General features: G+C 44.4%; 1 protein-coding gene across 1 annotated transcript in view; it reads left to right on the forward strand.

Moving 5' to 3' along the window:
* Positions 1 to 19,314, forward strand: part of GPATCH1 (G-patch domain containing 1) — a 38,906-nt gene that overhangs the window by 10,892 nt on the left and 8,700 nt on the right. Inside the window, exons 8-16 of the mRNA XM_044759240.2 lie at positions 1,003 to 1,150; positions 4,101 to 4,180; positions 7,024 to 7,228; positions 8,866 to 9,162; positions 10,131 to 10,309; positions 10,584 to 10,711; positions 11,397 to 11,533; positions 11,879 to 12,045; positions 18,618 to 18,834. Of these exons, the coding sequence (XP_044615175.2) occupies positions 1,003 to 1,150; positions 4,101 to 4,180; positions 7,024 to 7,228; positions 8,866 to 9,162; positions 10,131 to 10,309; positions 10,584 to 10,711; positions 11,397 to 11,533; positions 11,879 to 12,045; positions 18,618 to 18,834 (1,558 nt within the window). The remainder of the gene's footprint in view (positions 1 to 1,002; positions 1,151 to 4,100; positions 4,181 to 7,023; positions 7,229 to 8,865; positions 9,163 to 10,130; positions 10,310 to 10,583; positions 10,712 to 11,396; positions 11,534 to 11,878; positions 12,046 to 18,617; positions 18,835 to 19,314) is intronic.

The raw sequence follows: 19,314 nt of genomic DNA on the forward strand, positions 1-19,314 counted from the left end.
TGTTTCTGTTTTGTTTAAACATGGAACCATTGAGAAATGAGAATACCTTCCGTGTTCTGTTTGCCCCAGAGTAGGCCCTCATTATTCACTCCTGTGTGGCGACTGAGGCGGTTGTGTTTTCCTTAGGATCTTTTTTGAGGACGTGTGAAGCACACCTTCTTGATTTGCATGTGTGCTCCTGAGCACCTCTGGCCTGATGCTCCTGGTGGCGTTTGTGTGCTCCCAGGAGTGAGGACTGCTCTCCCACACCTCGTGAGGCCGAGGGAAAGCCACACTCGCCCCTTGGTTTAGTTCATAGTTGACTTGCCGTCTGCCTCTCCAAGTTCAGGTCCACGTTTCCCTACCTCCTGGACAAGCCCCGAGTTGGGAACATGGGTGTAGGTTTTACTTGAGAGCCCTGCTTTTTACCTTTGAGGAGATGGAGAGCCTTCGCTGATTGCCTGTCCTCTCAAATGGATTCAGAGGTTCTCTCCTAAATCACATGTAGAAAATTTCATTATTGCCCTTTCTTTCCTGTTCATGTTTTTTTTCAATCCTTTTAACAAAAAGCGATCCTTGTTGGGGGCCATTCCCCACAAAGATTAGGAGTTCTCAGAGCAGCCATAGTAGCGGTGGTCTTCAGAGCCAGTCACCAGTGCTGGCCCCAGGCCACACTGCAGCGTAGGTGAGCATTCTGCCTTTCTCCTGCTGGAGGCCCCATTTCTCCTCCCGCACGGCTGCCTGCGTGTGCACTCACTCCTCTTCCGTGCCGGAACCCAGACTCTCAGCTGCTGCTGGGCCTGGGGGATAACCCCAGAGCTGGAGGCATGGCCTTCACTTCCGGTCATTGGTTTCCAAAGGACTTGAGTGTATTTGTTAATCTGGGGCTCCCATTCGCCTCTCTCCTGCTGATCTTGCAGTGCTAATGTGGTCTGTTCAATCACATCTTTAAAATAGCCTTATCCTTCAATGCAGACATACCCTAAAACCTGTAATTGCTAATTTGAAACCTTGATTTTGAAGGCTTTTGGTGTTGGTGCCCTGGAAGAGGAAGATGATGATATCTATGCCACAGAAACTCTATCCAAGTATGATACCGTTTTGAAGGACGAGGAGCCTGGAGATGGACTCTATGGCTGGACAGCACCCAGGCAATATAAAAGTCAGAAAGGTAATTCCATAGACATGCAGTTGATGGTCAGGATGGTCAGAAGGGACTGCAGGATTAATACTGGAGTGTCAGCCTCCAGGCCTAGGGGTTTGTTGGTCCAAGATGCAGGGTAAGAAACAAAATGGGGCAAGAGAGGCCCAGTGTGGGAAGTAAGACGAAGCAGGATTTTGACCAGATCAGTGCCAATGCCAGCTGTCAAGACAGGGCAGAGGTGGGGAGGAGGAAGAGGACTGGACTCCGGGCAGGAGTGAGTGTGTGGACAAGTGCTTGTGGTGCTGGTCAGAGCTGCAGTGGGTCAGGGGAAGCACTCCCAGCTCAAGGAACTGGGCAGGTGACCAAAGTAGGCCAACTCAAGTAGCAGGTCAGAAGGCCAGGTGTGGGGACCTGGTCTAGGTACTCTGAGGGCCTGCAGCAAATGGAGCCTGGCACCCAGCCTGTGTCATCACTTGAGTCCTGGTTCTTAGGGCCTCTTGCTGGGCTAGCAGATGGACATCTCTGAACACAATTTGAATTTCAAGTTGGAGTCTGTAGTGGTTTTGATCCTATGGTTCTCAGTAGTATTTCAGGGTTTTTTTCAGAAAAGATGTAGGGAGGAGTCAGTATGGAGTGGGTATTAATGGCATGTGATTTGGAGTGAATCAGATCTGGATTTAGATTACAGCTCTCTGCTGCCCAACTGTGTGACCTTGGGCAAGGCTTGTCACCTCACTGGGCATCATTTGTAACGTGAGGATAAAATCTACTCCAGGGGTCATCGTGAGGATTAAATGGCATAAGTCAGTGTTTGCACAGTACCTACCCCAAAGACTGCATAAATGGCACCTACTTTGCTTTGGTTATGGTAATCATAACCACCTAAATAAAGTAAGGAGGTGAGACCTGAGATGAAACAATCTGGTTGGACATTTTTAGCTGTAGTCAGATAAAGTTTGCTCTACCTCTTATAAAATACATCTAAAGCATACACATTGAAATAATCTAAATAATCTAAGCATTACTCCCCAAAACGGTGCCTGTTTTGAGTTTCTAGAAGAGGAAAAGCAGATGCAGAACAGTTTGTAGAGGTAGTTTGCTTCCTGGTTGTGAACACAGACTCTGAGGACAGACTGCCTGAGTTCCGGCCATGGCTCTCCCCTGTTAGCAGCCGTGACTTTGGGCAAGCTGCTTAACCTCTCTGTGCCTCAGTGTCCTTGTCTGGACAATGGCATGACACGGGGATTTTAATGTGCATAAAGGGCTTAGAACATGCCAGGGGCACTGCAAGCACTCTGTACATATGAGTTGCCTCTCTCATCACCACCACAAAGAAACCCTAGGGTTGTACCCAAGATGCTTCTAGGTTGTGCACCCAGAGATTAGGAGCGTTACCCCTGGGTTGTACTCAGGCTACTCTTATTTGCTTCCTTTTGGTTACCTATATTTTTGGGTTTTTCTGCTGACTATGTATTATTTTTATAATTTAAAAGAAGATAAATAATATATTAATATGTTATATATTCATTAATATTATTATAGATTATATTAATGTATGTCAATTATTAACTGTATTGATTATATCAATACATTAACACATACTCTTTTACTAATATTAATGTAATGTGTTAATTATATAATAATCACAAATCTATAATAAACATACATATTTAAATCTACCTTCTGAATCAAATCTTTGGCTTTTCCTTTGTGTAAGTCTTTTGCCCTGGCTGATTGATTCCCTCCCATGTCAAGCATGGCTGGTGCCTCCCCTGAGCTCCCCAGCCCCCACCTTGCCCCCTCCTCCCTGGCCGCCTCTCCCACCCCGAGGGCCACAGCATCTATAGTTTCAACCTTATGGTTTTTCATTGAGTGACTCTATATTTAGCCAATCTTCATGGTTGATTTTTTAATTGTTCTTATTTTTTTTCCATGATCAATAGGGCTATAATAAGTATTCTTCTGGCTCTATCTTTGTGCTCATCTGCTCTCCATTTCTTGAGAATAAATTGATAAAAGTGAAATTGCTGAGTTTTAAAAGATTACAAAATGCCAAGAATGTGCAAACTAATCCCAAATTACACTACAGAATTTTAGGACCTTCCAGGAGCTGGTACGAAAGATCAATATCAGTTAAAGTACGAAGAATGATTGTAGGCAGGGTAGTTCCCGAGTGGGGCTGCATTATGAGTGGCTGGAAACCTCAGCCCGGCTGCACTGCGGGGGCTGTGCCTGCCTCAGGACTCAGGTGGTCATCCAGAAGGGGCTTCTCCCTGCACGAGGTACAGTTTGTGCATGGGGACTTTTGACATAACCGCCTGCGCAGAAGTCCTTGAGAGTCAGAGCCACTGTCAATGGGCTTGTCTCCATGACCACAGACAACCTCAGGCTCCAAGTCAGAGGGCGGGGTCACCGCTTCCTGAATTAGTGATCCTTATCTCCTGTTAGAATTTCACTGGGCAAGAAGACAGAAGTACCTTTTAATTTGTACTCAGATTAGATTACGGGTGACCTGCTTGTGTTGCTTGTCTGCTTTATTTGGATAGTTGCTAAGGAAATGGGAGGTAGTCTCCCCATGGCTCTTCACCTAGTTTTAGAAACGACTTTCTCACAGTTACGATTTTCCCTTTTATACGTACTTGTCTTCTTGCTGGTATTTCGTGTGATCTTTTGCCCCACAGAGTATATTTTTGGTGCCCCTTAGCTTAGGACCTCCGGTCCTTTGTCTGAAAACGGCGTGGAGGTGCTTGCTTGGAGGGCCGCGACCTGGCGTCCTGGGCAGCCTAGTGAGCTGAGCATGGTGCGGGCTGGGCTGCCAGTCACTGAGTCAACAGAGGTGTGAGGGCTTTAGTGCCGTTCCTTCCGCCTGATAGCGCTATGACGGTGATGTTTATGTTCTTGGAGATAAAAAGCTGACGTCTTTGTCTTAGTCTAATCTTCTCTGCTTCTGGAATTAATCAATGATATCATTTTGTAGAATCAGAGAAAGATCTTCGATATGTTGGCAAAATTTTGGATGGATTTTCCTTGGCTTCTAAACCTTTATCTTCTAAGAAAGTAAGAATTTTTTTTAACTTGTTTAATACTTAAAATATTTGCTGCTATGTAATCTGAGTTATTTTATTAATAGCTAAAAAGAGAAGTAAATTCTGTTTTCAAAAAGCAACAGCCTAGTTACTTGTCCGGGAAACATATTCTATATTAGAAATGTCAGTCAGTAGCCACACTGTATTCAAAACAGCTAATTGCTAATCTTTTAAAGCCAAACTTCAAGTGAGTGGTTATTTTTATTAAAAAAGAATTAGACTAGACACTAGTGGGAGAATGGAATTGATGTAATTCTAGGGGCAACGTAATTTAAGGAAAAGTAGAAAGCTTCCAAAAGCCGTTATAACCCGTAGCCCTGACTCCTCAACACGTGAAGCGCATTGGCTGGTGTGGGCGTTGCTCCCTGGGCGCCTTGCCGGGGTGAGCAGAAGCCGGGGAGCCGCGAGTGTGGGTCAGGTCCCGCCGAGATCTCTAAATGCTGTTCCAGAGAGTCCTGCGTGTGTGGCGTTTTGTTACAGCTTAGGCCAGATGGTGCTCCAGGCGGTGCTCTTTAACGCCCGTCAGAGCCACGTGCTCACAGGCAGGCAACACAAGTTCGTTGTGGGTGTTAGTAGTCCAGGAGGGGCGGCTGGCCATTTGCCTTGTTGGCTCCTTTTTCTAGATTGTTCCACACTTTAATTGGCTTTTTTTTTTTTTTTTGGTGAGGAAGATTGTCCCTGAGCTAACATCTGTTGCCAGTCTTCCTCTTTTTGCTTGAGCAAGATTGTCCCTAAGCTAGTATCTGTGCCCATCTTCCTCTATTTTCTATGTGGGACACTGCCACAGCGTGACTTGACAAACAATGTGTAGGTCTGCACCGGGATCTGAGCCTGCGAACCCCAGGCCACCAAAGCGGAGTGCATGAACTTAACCACTACGCCACTGGGCCAGCCCTTGGGTTTTTGTTTTTTATGCAACAAACGTTTGTTAAGTATCTCTGTGGCTTCGCCTGTGGTTCTCCAGAACAGGGGAGGCTGCGAGCAGTGCAGCCTGAGAAACCACATTTGGTGTCAGTGGCTTTGATTTGTTTAGTTGTGATAGTTAATGTGTTGTAACAGTGAGCAGAATATATTTAGAACAGTGTTGGGCACATAGTAAGCTGCTATTATTACCAGAAATGTCCAGTAAAGTCTAAGGAGAATGTGAGCGTTTACATGTATGAAAGGGAAGCATAAAAAAGGCTGAGAAGTACATGCTTGACTCAGAGTTCAAGGATGAACAGGACTGAGTCTTGGCTCCCATGTAGCTCCTGTCCAGTGAGGGTGCCAGCCAGCCAGACACACAGATTCACTGGAGTGGGGCAGAGTGCCAGAAATGGAGAGACAGGCGCTGGGGTCCCCAGGCGCTCCCCACTGGAGTCGGGCTTTGGGCCTGAGTGATTCAGACGGGGGCTGCGTCCACCTAGCCTTTCACAGACAGGCACATTTTCCAAATATGTGCCTGAAAACCCAGCCTCTGAATTCAGAGGCCAAACAGAACCATGATGTGGCGGAGGGAGTGAAAGTCTTCGAATCTAATGGAGGATATGAAGAAGAGCCGTGTGTACACACCCTCCTTTCTGTCATGCTCTTCTGGACTTTTGTGTCACCTGAGAGTATTTGCTGGTTTGGGAGTCAGTGTTTTTCAGAGAGAGTGGTCAGGCTAAGATGATGAAAAATGAGATTTCCTCACAATGACAATACCCCACTTTCATGGGCGTTCCTCGTGCTAGGTGCTCACCCCAGGCCACACATTACAGCCGCCTGGGAAGTTGGGGGAACTCCAGTTGTAGCTGACTCTGGGGGGCAGGACAGGCATCAGTATTGTAAACTCCTCAGGGGAGCGCAGTGTGCAGCTGGGGCCAAGAACCACAGCCAGAGAGCATCCGTGCTTCACTGGTTACGGGGGAGCTCCGAGTGTCAGGTGGCTGAAAAATCTACAAAACGGCCTAAATAGGACTGCCCATAAATATGCGTTTGTAGATCAGGAGCAAGGGAGACCATGTAGTGTAGTAATTTAAAAATATCTAGGGGCTGGCCCCATGGCCGAGTGGTTAAAGTTCCACGTATCCCGCTTTGGTGGCCCAGGTTCGGTTCCTGGGGGGCTACAAGATTTGTCAGCCATGCTGAGGCTTCGACCCACACACTAAATAGAGGAAGATTGGCCCAGAAGTTAGCTCAGAGCTAATCGTCCTCAAGCAGAAACAGAGGAGGATTGGCAATGGATGTTAGCAAAAAAAAAAATCTAATAGTTTCTTTTAACTTATCTATTCTGCCATCATTAATGCCTGAATTTCCCAAATATATTTCAATTTCAGTTCAGTCAGCTTTTGAATTACAAATAACTCAGATTAATAAAAAAGCCCTGAAGCTGCAATTTGGAACTGAAACATAACCAGAAAAAGAATTCTGAATTTATAAGTAACGTATTTGAAATTTTTTTTCCCTAAGCCTTGAATCATAGTTTTCTAAATTTTCTGGTTCACAGTAGGCCAGTTCTGCATGTTGGCCTATACATTGTGTTAACTGTTATCATCTTTATTGTTCTCCTCAAATAAAACGTGCATGTTAGTGTATCTGTGTAGAAGCGGGTAGGGGTGATATTAAAAATTCCTGGTCATTAGAATAGTGTAGTTCTGGTGACTGTCCGATCCAGAATAGATGCTGGCTGGACACCTGGACAGGCTGTTCCCAGTGTACCCACCTGCTGGATGTTAGCCTGGGCAAGGGAGGGGGCTAACAGCACTCAGAGGTAATTAGTTTTCTTGGTTACATCAAACATGATGATCTTGCAGTCGATATTTTCTGAGTTTTGTTCTGTTTTGTTTTTATAAGATTTATCCGCCACCTGAATTGCCAAGAGACTATCGACCAGTGCATTATTTCAGGCCTGTGGTAGCTGCAAGCTCGGAGAACTCCCACTTACTTCAGGTATTATCGGAGTCAGCTGGAAAGCCAATGCATGACCCAGGGACACACAGTAGGCACCAACTGAATGCCTCCAAGCGGGGGGAGTTGCTGGGAGAAACGCCTATTAAAGGTATGTGCCATGGAAAGATTAAAATCATTACATTTATAATAATCTGAGTTATCAAAATGGAAAGTTGTTTTCCTATTGAAATTTTTATACATGATTTCATATTCCCAAACCGTGGGAATAAAAGTGTGGACAGCACAGATAACAGTGTTCACATCCTTTACTTCTTAAGACTTGTTTTCCCATGATCAGTTGGGTTGTGTCATTAAAATCACAATGTTTGTCTTAAATTTGGCAGTTTTAGACTTTTCATAATTGTCCAGGAGTGTGGTGAACACCAGGCACCTGAGTGCCTTCACTTTCTCTGCACAGCCTGGGAACGTGTGATTTTTTTTTCTAAGGGAAAAAGAGTACTGTGGTTCTTTTCCTGAAAGCCTGAGAGGAAGGAGTGTGTCTGAAAGCGGGCAGATGGGGAGAGTCCCCTCTGGGCTGGAGCAGGAAGACTCTGAGAGGCAAACTGGTGCTCTCAGCTGTAATAGGCCCAAACGGAACGCCTGGTTCCCGGTAGGAATCCTAATTCTGAGCTCCTCACCTTCGCTTTCCCCTCCCCTGCGCAGTCCCTCAGCAAGTGCTCTCACGCTCCCCGCAGTATGCGTGGGGAGTCCGTCCACGGTCTGCACTGCCGCTGCTTCCGCCCTGGGCTGAGCACCCGTCTTCTCTCACCTGGACCGTTGCAGCAGCCTCCTTACTGGTCACCCTGTTTCTCCTCCGCAGTCCTTTCTCCTCGACAGCAGCTAGGTGAAGCAAATTGTATCACTACCCCCTGAAGACGCTCCAGTACTTCTCACACTGAAGGAGGATCCAGACTCCCCCAAGGCCCTGTGGATCCAGCCCTGCCTGCCTTTCCAGCCGAATCTTATACCACTTTCCCTTAACCCCTGTGGTCTCGGCTCAGGATCCTCCTTTCTGCCGTCGGAACCTGCCAACCGTGATGCTGCCTCGGGACCTTCATGTTTGCTGTTTCCTCTGCCTCTGCTCTTCCCTCGTACTTTGGCTCCTTTTTACTTAGAACTTATCTCAAATATTATCTCCTCAGAGGGCCCTTCCAGGCCTTCCCTGCCCGCCGTATAAGCTGGTTCCCTATTCCTCCACCCCCGCCACCAGCCGTCTCATCTGTCACCCTGTTATTTTCGCTGTTCTCCTCTCAGGGCCATCTCTGGTGTTGACTTTTGGCTTTAACGTCCGTCCCCCTCACTAGTGAGAGCAGGACCTTGTCTGTGTGGTTCTTCCAGGCCCAGGCCAGTCCCTGGCACAGAGTGGGTACTTAGCGAGCGTTTGTGACACACCTGAGTGCTTGATGGGCAGCTGTGTCTGAACCAGGGCTTGTGCTGGGCAGGACTGTGGAGATGGTGCTACCACAGGCTGGAGGTCCAGAGTTTGGGAAATCTGCTTCCTCGTTCTCGGACCACTTGCTGGCCTAATGAATGTCCATGTATTAATCTCCACTTTTGCCAACTGTAAAATAGGAATCTCATTATTTTATTACTGTCTGGGTCACAGGGATGTGAATACAGATGAAACACTAAATGTAAAATACTTATTTCCAATTATGTGTTTGTGATATTGAAAATGTCTATAGAGAGAAATGTTAATATAGTTGTCTTAAGATACTTTTCATCACTATTATTGTTTTTCTTTAGGGTCAGCTACTTCAGTGTTAGAATTTCTGTCGCAAAAAGATAAAGAGAGAATCAAAGAAATGAAGCAGGCAACTGACCTTAAAGCAGCCCAGGTCAAGGCCAGGAGTCTGGCCCAGCACGCCTCAGGCAGCAGAGCCCAGCCCTTGCCTGCAGATGTTGGACACTGCTCTTGGCACGTGGCGTTGAGCGGTGGGACAGCCACCACAAGAGCCAGCAGCTTCAAACCTTTTGCAAAAGATCCAGAAAAGCAAAAACGATATGAAGAGTTTTTAGTAAATATGAAACGGGGTCGTAAAGGTGGGTGCTGGGCCTGGGTCTCCCGCTTCTCAGCCAGGGGTAGCATTCTGGCTCTTCTGGCCCTTGTTCCAGACTGAAAGTTGACAGATCCTGTTCTGCCAGTGTTTGCTTTTCCTACTGCAAACAGGGCAAAGATTTCAGTCCCTAGCTCTTGACCTTAGAAAACAAGAACAATTAGATTATGTTTCTCTATATCTCATGTCCCAGACATAGCTGTTTAAGCAGAGAACATGCCTTGGCAGTGGCTGATGCTAAATTACAGGCCATTTACTGTTTGCAAGGGCTTGACTTCTGTTAGTGTTGCATCTCACACTGAGAGAACAAGATCGGCTCCCACTTTATCTTAAGATCCCAACCGTCCAGCCCTAAATCGTAGTCTAAAATTTGACTTAAAAAGATAGTTGGCTGGTGAACCATTGCATGGGGGCAAAAATCACTCTCTGATCTGTGCAGTAAACATGACGAGCGTGAGGAGAGGGCTTGCTGTTAGATGCAGTAGTCCTTGTGAGGGGTCGTCAGCAAATTAGACAGATTGGTTTTCAGGAGCAGATCTTCGTCTACTGTGCCTTCACTTCCTACCAAGAGCCCACACTCCTGTTGTTCGTTAAATTAAAAAAAGGTTAGAGAAAGCACTACTTTTCTGCCAAGACTTTTAATATAGTTGGGATGAACTTATTACTGTTTGGGAGTGGTGACAAGTTCCTTGTTTGAAGATGTAACTAAGCGTTAATCCCCCAATGTTTTTCTCTGCTATATGTGGTAGACAGAATTCAATCAAAGCACTATTTTGAGGGAGAGAGCAATGTTACCTGCGAAGGACCTCCTCCCGCTGCTCTCAAAAACCGGAATGAGGATTTGTGTCTCTTCTGGTGAAATCTGCAGGGGTAAAGTGGTGCCCTCCAGGTGTTCTCCTTCAAGCCCCATGCTTTTCCTAGGAGTGAAGCGGTTTCTTGTTCTCTGTACCGTAGATGCTCTGGAACAATGTCTGGATCCCAGTATGACGGAGTGGGAGCGAGGCCGGGAGCGGGATGAGTTTTCCCGGGCAGCCCTGCTGTACGTGTCTTCCCACTCGACCTTGTCCTCCAGGTTCACTCATGCCAAGGAGGAGGACGATTCAGATCAGGTGGAAGTCCCTCGAGACCAAGAGGTCTGTCTCCATCGTGTCCCTACCTGGTGAATTTTAAAATTAAAAGATAGTATAACCAAATATGTTAAATCCCTCAGTGAAGAGGTTAAATTACACATGACATTATAGAATAAGAACTCATTTTATGCTTTTAGCTTCCAGTGTACTTGAGCAAAAATGTTGCAGCATAAGCTGTTTTGTAATTTTGGGAGATTGCTTGAAAACTTTAAGATGGGAGTGCGGTCAGGTCACCTATGTGACCACTTGATGAAACAGAATGAATGTCTTTTCCCAGAATGATGTCAGTGACAAGCAGTCGGCTGTGAAGATGAAGATGTTCGGGACGCTCACCCGAGACACGTTTGAGTGGCACCCTGACAAGCTTCTGTGTAAGAGGTTTAATGTCCCTGACCCTTATCCAGAGTAAGTTGGATAAGCCCGTCCTTGCGTCAGTACTTATTCTGCCATTTTAAAGCTAACTTTTTCCCTCACACACTCATGTCAATTCCCTTTTTCTAGATGAACTTACTTGTAAATGCTTAGAGTTACACATTTTGCAGATTTACTTTAACTTCTATTAATTTGTTACTAAAAAAATAAACATCTAGATAGCAAACTTTACTCCATGTTGAAGATATGAAACTCAGATATGTCAAGGTACAGCGACCTAATGCCTGTCTAGCTTGCCCCCTTTTTCATCATGCACATATAGTTTACATTTAAAATGTGACTGTGTTTTTTATTTCTTTATAAAAGTTCATCACCTTCTTATTTGATTTAAACATTGCAAGAAAGCATATGGAGTTGAATCAGAGAGTTTGTCAGAAAATTTAGGTATGTTTTTAGCAGTGGAACTTTTCCTTAGTGGAAATCCATTTTCAAGTTAAGTTCTAACTCTTACTATAGTAAGAAAAAACTCATGGGTCGTAAAGTCCGCCATTCTAAATGTTTAAACTGCTTTGAGAAGCGAAAACAACTTAGGGGGCGTTCTTATCCAAGTTGAAGAGCTACTGGTGAAAAATGCGAGATGGAAAACTTCACAGGAATTTGGATTTGATCCTCACAGTTGTTCTTAAAAGGATATTTATGTGTTTTTTCCAACTCCCAGTTCAACTTTAGTTGGCTTACCAAGAGTGAAACGTGACAAATACTCAGTCTTCAACTTTCTGACGCTGCAAGAGACAGCTTCCTTGCCTCCAGCTCAAGGATCAAGTGAAAAAGTACCACAGCCCCGAGCTCCCGACAGTGAGTAGGGCTCCCTCAGCTCCCTGTGCTGACTGTGGTCTCAGCCCCTAGCCTGTTGGGAAGACAGAAGTAAAGGGTCATGTGTTGCTAAGGACACATGTAGTGTGACCTCTCCTTCATTAGGAGAATTGCTCATATGAAAACATTAGCTCATGTTGTAATCGTCCACGTGGGTACTGTTTGGGGTTGGGGCTCTGCCTCAGCACCTGCCACGTTCCCCACACCTTGCACAGCGCCTGGCCTGTGGTAGGTTCACTGATGTTCTTGAATGAATTAAAGAGCCATACTGGAGAGCTTGCCTTTTGCTTGCTAATTCTGATGTTATATCTGTGTGCTGCCTTTCAGAATCAAGAAAACCATCCAGATGGGATACATCTAAACAAGAAAAGAAGGAAGATTCCATTAGTGAATTTTTAAGTTTGGCTAGATCAAAAGTTGGTCCACCTAAACAAGAATCCAGTCCGTCAGTAAAAAAAGAGGAAGAGCATGTGACAGAATCACTCTCAGATCAGGTATGTGGGGCTTCCGGATTCCCTTTGCCAGGCTGACCGCGGCCTTTCTCTATGGTGGTGCCTTCTCATTACTCCATAGTGGGCTCAGCACACTTTTTCTGTGAAGGGCCAGATATTAAATATTTTAGGCTTTGTGGGCCATAGAGTCTCTGTCATAACTGTTCAACCCTGCTCTTGAGGGTGGAAGAAGCCACAGACAATGTGAAAACAACTGAGTCCATCTATGTTCCAATAAAACTTTATTGACAAAAACAGGCAGAGGGCTGGATTTTGCCTGTGGGCTGTAGTTTGTGACACGTGCTCTACAGTCCAACAATTTCAAGCATAGCTTTAATCATTTGAGGAGTGGTTATAAACTCCTCTGCTTAGAATGGCTTTCAGTTAGCATCAACCATTGCAACAAAATTCAGTATAATTTTCCAAGTAACAAGTATTCTCTTTTATGTAGAATATAGAGAAAATATCCATTTTTTTATTACTGATTTAATAGTTAAAAGTTGAACTTAATAAAAAATTGGTTTTATTTCTAATAGCCTCATTTTAAAATTTTCATTTCACTTTTCAAATTAACCTACATTAAAATTGACTCCTTTTTTTGGATGTACAGTTCAATGAATTTTTACACATGTATAGATTCCTGTAACTACTACCCCAATCAGGATGCAGAATGGTACTATCAGCCCAAAAAACTCCCTGAGGCTGTCCTTTTGTAGTCATTCCCTCCCCTCACCCCAAACGTCTGTTGACTGTAGATCTCTTCTCTGTCTCTGTAGTTTTGCTCTTTCCAGAACGTTATGTTAATAGAATAAGACAATATACATAGACAGCCTTTGAGACCAGCTTCTTTCACTCAGCATCATACCTTTGAGATTCATCAGTGTTGTGCGTGTATCAATAGTTCATTCCTTTTTCTTGCTGAATAATATTTCATTGTGTGGGTGCGCTACAGTTTGTTGGTCCATTCACTATTCAAGGACGTGTGGGTTGTTTCCGGCTTTTGGCTGTCAGCTAGAGCTGCGGTCAACATTCATGTGCGGGTTTTTGTGTGAACAGAAGTTTTCATTTCTCTAGGGCAAATACCTAGTAGTAGATTGCTGGGTAACATATATGTACATGTTTAACTTTATAAGAAACTGCTAAACTCTAATCCAAAGTGGTTTTTGCTTCGTGCATTTTGAAGCTTGCTTTTTTTTTTATTTTTTTTTAAAGATTTTATTTTTTCCTTTTTCTCCCCAAAGCCCCCCAGTACATAGTTGTATATTCTTCGTTGTGGGTCCTTGTAGTTGTGGCATGTGGGACGCTGCCTCAGCGTGGTTTGATGAGCAGTGCCATGTCCGCGCCCAGGATTCGAACCGACGAAACACTGGGCCGCCTGCAGCGGAGCGCGCGAACTTAACCACTCGGCCACGGGGCCAGCCCCCATTTTGAAGCTTTCTTGTTAGGTGCATATACATTTAGGATTATTATATATTTTTGTTGAATTGATACTTTTATCATTATGTAACATCATTCTTTATCCCTGGTAATTAGCATAGTATGTATTTTTCCATCTTTTTACTCTTAACCAATCTATTTCATTATATTTAAAGTGGATTTTTTTATAGACAGCATGTCATTGTCATTGGGTCTTTCTTTACAAATGCATTTTGGTAACCTGTGTGTTATAATTTGTGTGTTTTGACCATTTGTATTTAATGTAATTTGTTGGTATATTTAGATTTAGGTCTACAGTTTTCACATTGGTTTTCTGTCTGCTCCCACTCTGTTTTGTTGCTCTTTCCCCCTCTCTGCCTTCTTTTGTATTACTTGAGTAATGTTTAGTATTCCATTGTAATTTATCTATTAAATTTATTTTTACTGTATATATTTTTTATCGATTGCTCTGGGGATTACGGTATACATACTTACCTTTGCACGGTCTACTTAGAATTGATATTTTCTGACTTCAGTTGGAATGTGGAAACCTTACCACTGTGTAGGTCTGTTGCCTCTCCCCACAGATGTTGTCTTGTGTATTACATGTACGTGCACTGGAAACCTCGTCAGACAGTGTTTTATTGTGTTTGCCTTCAAGGTTAGACCCATTTTAGGAACGGATGAGGAGATAGTAGTGTGTTTTACTCACTCGGATGTCTACCGTTGCAGCTGCTCTTTCTCCATCCCTGAAGTTCCAGTTGTCACTCTCCTCTCGTTTCCTTCTGTCGAGGGACTTCCTTCGGTGTTTCTTTCAGAGCACTTCCACTGCTTCTCTTAAGTTTCCTTCATCTGAGAAGGTCCTGTATTTCATCTGCACTCCTGAAGGATGTTTTGCAGGCTATAGAATTCTGGGTCAACAGTTCTTTTCTTTAGCTGTTTAAAAATGTTGTGCCCCTTCCTTCTGACCTTCCTGGTTTCTGATGAGAACTCTGCATTCATTCAGATCATTGTTCCTCTCCTGATAATGACATGCTTTTCCTCTGGCTGCTTTCAGGATTTTCACTTTGTCTTTGGTTTTTAGCTGTTGATTATGATGTGTCTAGGCATGGATTTCTATGAGATTATTTTGTTTGGGGTTTGCTGAGCTTCTTGAATCTTTAATTTTATCTTTCACCAAGTTTGAGACATTTTCAGCCATTATTTTTTCTGCACCACATTCTCACTCCTCTCCTGGGATTCTGATGACCTCACTGTTGTGATCTTGTCCCACAGGTCTCTGAGCCTCTTCCTTTTTTCAATCTTTTTTGTTTCTTTGTTGTTCAAATCAGATAATCTCTATTGATCTGTCTTCAAGTTCACTGACTCTTTCCTCTGTCATCTCCATTCTGTTATTGATTTTTTTACTTTAGTTATTGTATTTTTCATTTCTAAAATTCCCATTTTTTTTTTTTCTATCTTTTATTTCTTTACTGAGACCTTTTTATCTTTCCATTTGTTTGCCCTTATTCTTGGAGGATGGTTATAATAGTTGCTTTAAAGTCTGTCTCATAATTCCAACATTTTCGTCATTTTGGGTTGTCACCTCTTGATTGTTGTTTGCAAGTTGAGATTTTCCTGGTTGTTTGTATACCAAGTAATTTTGGATTGCATTCTGGACGTTTTGAAGATTATGTTATGAGACCCTGGGTCTTGTTTAAATTCTAAAGAGAATGTTGATTTTTTGTTCTGCTTTATGAGACAATCAGCCTAATTAGGTTCAGGCTGCAAGTTCCATCTTGTCTTCTGTGGGCTGTGGTTCAAATGTCATTCCGTTTTTCAGAGCCATTGTAGCACTATTCATAGTCCTTATTATAGTACTATTTTTAGTACTTTCCTGCATGTGTACTTCCCAGCGGCTGATCTGGGACCCGGCTGGTATTTCCTCCCATAGTTCTGTTATAAAGCCTTTGGTTTGCTGTTTAGAGTCAGATCCATGCATGCCTAGCTCAGAGGTGAGGCGGAAGTTCACAGACCACTCTACAGGATCACCCTCTTGAGCTCTTCCTCTTCATGGTCTTCCTGGCGCTTCCTGACTCGGGGCCCCCTTCACACCTTCCACTCAGGAAGCGGGGTGTCAGTCTCCCTGCACTGTCTTGCACTGCCAGTGACTTTATCTGTGGCTGGAGTCAAGTGGCAGGAGGGCAGGAGGGGGACAAAAGCAGCGGGATTCCATCTGACTGTTGGGACCACAGCTCCTGTGGTCAGAGAAAAGGGCTCCCCTCCTTCAGAGTTGTAGGCACCCGCCTGGCAGCTGCTGCCACTGCGGGCATGACTGTGGGTTTGGAACCTCTGCGTTGGGTTTTCACTGTTACTTTTTCATGGCATAAGCCCTCCTCGGGGATTCTGGTTCTGTGATATGGTCGTTAAATTAGAAAGCCTTCTAGGTTTGCTCAGAAATCATGTTGAGATAGCATTTAGATAGTTTTTCCTGGAAAAAGTCGTGGTTCTTGCTGATTCCGTTTTTAGCCATGTGACCTTAGGAGGGTCTCTTCCCCTCCCTGGGTTACTTAGTTTCTTTCTTGGACAACTTTCTGAGTCAGCACGACTGTGAACAGGCACACCTTTTGGTGAAGGCGGGGTTGCGGGAGAGCTTTGTAGATATCGATGCATGTTTGGTGTGTGTTGTTGCTGTTCTTTAATTCCAGTACAGCTCCTATTTTATTCCAGAAAAAAATAAAAACAAAAAGGTTAGTTCCTGTTGCTATCTAAGAATTGAAAATCTCATGTACTTATGACAGTTCTGCCTGTACGTTTAATAATATAGGTACCATTAAAGGCCAGAGATGCCTATGAACACAGATGTCAGCCCGCTGTCATTCAGTGTATGGTCCATGCATGTGACATTGGTGTCTGTGGTTTGCCATAAAGATTCAGATTCATGACTTTTCTAGGAGATTGTTGCCATGGTTTCCTGTGCTTCACTGTCAGGCTCTCTCTCTTGACTTTTTGTATGATTTTTAAAAATTTTAAACAATCTCAAAAGTTTAAATACGGTATAGATAGTTTTTTTTCTGAACCACTTGAGCATAGGTTGCCAACCAGATGCCCCATCACCCCTGTGTGTCCTTCAGAGAAGGACATTCTCCTATGTAATCACAGTACTTCTATCAAAATCAGGAAGTTAACATTGATGTATTACTACCATCTAACCCTCACACCTGTTCAAGCTCCACCAGTTGTCCTAATAATGTCTTTTATAGCAATAAGGATGCAGCTCAGCATCACAGGTTGCGTTTAGCTGTCACGTCTCTTTAGTCTCCCTCAATCTGGAACGGTTCCTCAGCCTTTCCTCGACTTATGATCTTGACACTTTTGAAGATTACAAGTCACTGTTTTATGGAATGTCCCTCAGTTTGGGCTTGTCTGATGTTTCCTCAGGATTAGATCCAGGTTCTGCATCTTTGGCAGGAGTCCCTCAGAAGGGATACTGCTGTGCTCTCATTGCATCCATATCAGGTGGTGCATGATGTCAGTTTGTCCCATTACTGATCTTCACTTTGATCACTTAAGTAAGGTGCTGTCTGCTAGGTGTTTTCACTGTAAAGTGAGTCTTTTCCCCTTTGCAGTTAGTAAGTACTTTTATTTATTCTTTTCTTATTAATGTTTACTTTATTATTATTATTATTTTTTTTGCTGAGGAAGATTGGCCCTGAGCTAACATCTGTGCCAGTCTTCCTCTATTTTGTATGTGGGTCGCCACCACAGCATGGCCGCAGACAAGTGGGGTAGGTCCATGCCCAGGGACCAAACCTAGGCTGCAGAAGTGGAACATGCCAAACTTACACTAGGCCACAGGGCCGGCCCCTTAATTATTTTCAATAAGTATTTAGGAGCTTTGAAATATGTAAATACCCCCTTCCTCATGAAACTACTTCTTTATATCACTGTGGACCCGTGGTTTCCTATTTTATCCAAAGGGATAAATGTAGTACTACCACTATTTATTTTAATGCGTCAGTTCTCCTGGTTTGGCTGGTTGGAGCCCTTTCCTGTTGGCTTCTGTGTCGTTTTGATAGGTCCCTCTTACTCTCTGAGCGTGTCCCTCCTTTCTGGGTACAGTAAGATGTTCTGGGCTCATCTTTTTATTTCTCAGCCCCAGCTCTAGAATCAGCCCTTACTCCAAAGTGCCCTGGTTATTTTTAGTGGGGAATGGTATAATTTTCTTTTTAAATTTTTTTCCACAAGAAGAGTTTACTTTAAAACTACAAACTCCACTATGTTGTACCAGTTTTCCTCCTGTGGGTGTTTGAAACTCTGCTCCAGAAACTGGAGGTGGCGTGGTCCAGGGGCGTGACCACTGGCGGAGAGTGCGGAGCTGGCAGGGACCAAGTGTGCGTCACTGACAGAGCCTCTAGGCTTGCTGACTGGGTTATTCAGTGGTAAAAGGGAAGGACTGAAGTGGATTCTGACGGAGGCTGGTCCTGGAGCTCTCCTGGATCGCTTGCACCGGAGATCACCCCATGTCCATCTGGGGATGAGCTGTTGGAGGGCGGGAGCCATGTCTGCTTCATCCCTTTGCTCCTTGTTTACTGAGCTGAGTGTGCACAAACCTACTGCCTTTGTTTGGCTGATCTCAGTGTCCATACCTGGGCTGCTTTTAGGAAGAGTGATGTGTAATTGCAAAGGCAAGTTCCGTAACCATTTTATCTGCGTGTGCTGGCTCCCTCCCCGTTGTGCCGAGGGCCCCCAGCTTTCTTCTCATCATTTTCATATGAGTAAGGTGTCTCCCTCACCTTCAACATTGGACCTCGGTGGCTCAGATAGACTCTTGCAAATAGGACAGAGGCACTGCTCGTCCCTCCTGCAGTTTTCTGGGTCCTTTGCAGTTCTGACTAGTGACCTCTCTCTGTGAGAGGCTTCAGCCGCTTCTACCAGTTGGCATGTTCTGCTGAAACACACTCTCGTTGTTGACTCAGAAACACCACAAAAATTACTGCCATGTGAGAGATCCATGTTGAATTAGGCAGTGGGTGGGTGTGGAGACCCATGTACATGAGCAGAAACACAAATATGTGCGTGTGCATGTGTGTGTGCATGCGTGTGCGTGTGTTCTAGAGTGCTGGGCTCCTTTCACCCTTGCTTCTTCATTCCTGACTCTTATTTCACTGTTAATACAGATGGTAAACAAAGAAGTGGATTCACAGCCTGAGGGAGAAGGTAGCCGCCCATCCATGGACCTATTCAAGGCCATCTTTGCCAGCTCCTCTGATGAAAAGTCCTCGTCCTCCGAGGATGAGCAAGGTGACAGCGAGGACGATCAGGCGGGTGTCAGGGAGGCTGACTTCAAAAGTTCCCAAGAGACTGACTTGGTGGAAACATCATCTGCGGCACACGGTATGTCAACATTTCAGACTTTGGGATCCAAAGAAGAAAATGATGGTGTCTCTAGAGAAGCTGCTTCTTTGTTTACCGTGCAATTTTAAACCAGGGTAATTAGCAATTGATGTTTTTTCATCTTATACTTTTAATTTGAGGTGGAGCTGAGTTCTGTTTTTCATTTCTGGTATAAATCTCTAGTATATTTTTTGGATAGCTGTGTTTGATAATTCTCATTTTCCTACTTATTCTAGTTGAGAAGAATTAAAGCATAGTAAAGCCCTCATTTGAAAGACAGCTTTTTGTTTTAGCTTGGTCACTGAGATGCTAGGATTGCGGAGAACGTTGGGTCATGACACACCCTGGGCCCGCCCTGCCTGCCTCTCTTGGGCAGAGTGGATGCTCCGGCTCAGCCATCAGATGAGTGCTGCCTGGTGCCTAGTAGCCCTTGGGAGATGGTTAGTAGCCATCTACTGTGAGTTAACGCTTGGTTAGTAG

Source organism: Equus asinus, chromosome 26 (assembly GCF_041296235.1).
Source record: "Equus asinus isolate D_3611 breed Donkey chromosome 26, EquAss-T2T_v2, whole genome shotgun sequence".
Classification (NCBI taxonomy): domain Eukaryota; kingdom Metazoa; phylum Chordata; class Mammalia; order Perissodactyla; family Equidae; genus Equus; species Equus asinus.